Below are 2,589 nucleotides of genomic sequence, written 5' to 3' on the forward strand. Positions count from 1 at the left end.
AGTGGGCAAGGTCGAAAGAGCCATTTCCATGAGCTGAAATATTTTAATGTGGTGTCAGATGATGAAAAATGTGCATAAGATTCACTTTTATATTTAGAAAACCCTGGAATTTCTATATTTACTTGTTTGTTTGTATATTTAGTTTGGTACTAGGGATTTAACCCAAGGACAGTTTAGCACTGAGATACATCCCCAGATCTTTCCTTTTCTTTCTTTCTATCTTGTTCTTTAAAGAGGTTCCTGCTAAGTTCCTTAGGGCCTTTCTCTGTTTCTGAGGCTGACCTCAAATTGGTAATCCTCCCTCCTCAGTCTCCTGAGTCACTGGGATTGCAGGTGTGCACCACCACACATGGATTAGGATTGCTACATTTGGCAAATCCATCTGGTGAAAGTGGTAGGACAGAGGACTGATTATGCCAAAATGAAACCCAATATTACATATGACTATAATGCACTAATAAACAAATAAAAATAGTAAAAGTGAAATGGAAGTGATGAACACTCACAGTGGTTACTGATATTTCCAGCAGAAGGAGCACTAAAGGCCCACAAGATAGGACATGTAGAAATTTCAGAGAAACAGCATTATACAATAAAGTGTCCTCCACTCACTGATGCTCCAGCCTTGAGGTAGAGAGCTCACATACCCACATGCAGTAGGAAGAACAACCAGGAGCAGACACCAAGATGCTGAGCGAGGACTGACTGCCAGGGATGCAGCAAGCACTAGAGCCAGGACCTACAAACAGGTATGCACATCAGAATTCCAAGAGGGCTTAACAACCTACAGGGGACTCCAGACCCAGAATGTGAGGCTCAGGTGGTCCTGTGGGCCTGAAGATGCACATTCCCACCAAGTTTCCAGGTGACACCCAGGTGGCTGTTCCAGGAACACCATCTGATAACCACTGACCCAGAGCCAGTTTGCCTGGAGTTAAACATAGTAACTTCAAATTCTCACCAAAAACACACAAAGATAAGACAAAATATTTGAGTTCTTGAGATCTGAGGTTTCAAAAAATGATACTGGGGGCATCCTGGGAATGCCTTCTCAGAGTGAAGATTGAGTTCCTGTTCCCTCCTTCTTGAGAATCCCAGAAACCCCATGGAAAGAGGAAACCAAACAGGAGCTGGAAACTTCATCCTCCTGGGATTCACAGATGACCCTGACCTGCAGTCCCTCCTCTTTGGTCTGCTTCTGTCCATGTACCTGGTCACTGTGCTGGGGAACCTGCTCATCATCCTGGCCACCATCTCAGACTCCCACCTCCACACGCCCATGTACTTCTTCCTCTCCAACCTGTCCCTGGCTGACATTGGTTTCACCTCCACCACCATCCCCAAGGCTCTGAGGAACATCCAGACGCAGAGCAGAGTTATCACCTTTGCAGGCTGCATCTCACAGATTTATTTTTTTATTGTGTTTGGATGCCAGGACAATTTGCTCCTGACAGTGATGGCCTACGACCGCTTCGTGGCCATCTGTCACCCCCTGCACTACATGGCCATCATGAACACACGACTCTGTCTGATCATGACTCTGGGGTCCTGGTTGATCAGTGTCCTGGGTGCCCTTCCAGAGACCATGACCATCTTGAGGCAGTCATTCTGCTCAAACATGGAGATACCTCATTTTTTCTGTGATCTTACTCAAGTTCTGAAGCTCACCTGCTCTGACACTCTCATGAATAACATTGTGATGCACTCAGTGACAATTGTCCTGGGTGTTTTCCCTCTCACTGGCATCCTCCTCTCCTATTCTCAGATTTTCTCCTCCATCCTGAGGATCTCATCAGACAGAGGCAAGTACAAAGCCTTTTCCACCTGTGGGTCTCACCTCCTGGTGGTCTCCTTGTTCTATGGCACTGGCCTTGCAGTCAAACTCAGTTCTGTAGCCACACTGCCTTCAAGGATAAGTGTGATGGCCTCAGTGATGTACACCATGGTCACCCCCATGCTGAACCCTTTCATCTACAGTCTGAGGAATAGGGATATCAAGGTGACCCTGGGGAGAGTCCTCAGCAAGATGGTGCCTCTCAGAGAGAGTATGGATGCATGTCTCCTATGAGTCACAGTATGTGCCATACTGGAGAATAAAGAGCCTCACCCTCTCCATCCAACACTGTGGCTACTCTGCTTCAAGTAGTTTAAGACACTCATTCTTTGCATCTTCCTTTGGTCTCATTCCCACCTAAGGTCTGTTCATAATGCAACCTATTGGATCACCTGTACCCTATCTTAGCAGACATTTTAATTCTGTATAAATACAACTGGGCTTTTTCATTTGCAATTACTTACACTGAGGTATGGATATTTGTATTTTGATTGATATATGATACTGGCATACATTGATTGGCACAATGTGATATCACCATGCATGTGTGACACATATACTGATCAAATCAAGGCAATTGGCATTTTCATCTACTCAAACACTTATCATTTCTTTTCACCAGGGTGTCCCACTTTCTTCTCTTCTAGTTTTCTAAAGTTATAAAATCAATTGCTATGAACTATTTTCCTCTATAATGCTGTAGAGCTTTAAAAATCATTTTGATCATGAAACTGGACTTCACACCCTCTACCCAA

At 44.7% G+C, this 2,589-nt stretch overlaps 1 protein-coding gene across 1 annotated transcript; it reads left to right on the forward strand.

Annotated features, from left to right (window-relative positions):
- The first annotated feature begins 1,105 nt into the window (after nucleotides 1-1,105).
- LOC124968143 (olfactory receptor 7C2-like) lies at nucleotides 1,106-2,068 on the forward strand. Its single transcript, XM_047530470.1, has one exon. The coding sequence runs from the start codon at nucleotides 1,106-1,108 to the stop codon at nucleotides 2,066-2,068; it is 963 nt and encodes a 320-aa protein (XP_047386426.1).
- Nucleotides 2,069-2,589: the final 521 nt, after the last annotated feature.

Source organism: Sciurus carolinensis, chromosome 17, assembly GCF_902686445.1.
Source record: "Sciurus carolinensis chromosome 17, mSciCar1.2, whole genome shotgun sequence".
Lineage (NCBI taxonomy): Eukaryota > Metazoa > Chordata > Mammalia > Rodentia > Sciuridae > Sciurus > Sciurus carolinensis.

What these genes read in the sequence shown, in the direction of transcription:
- LOC124968143 (XM_047530470.1), top strand. Translation starts at nt 1,106, where the DNA reads ATGGAAAGAGGAAACCAAACAGGAGCTGGAAACTTCATCCTCCTGGGA.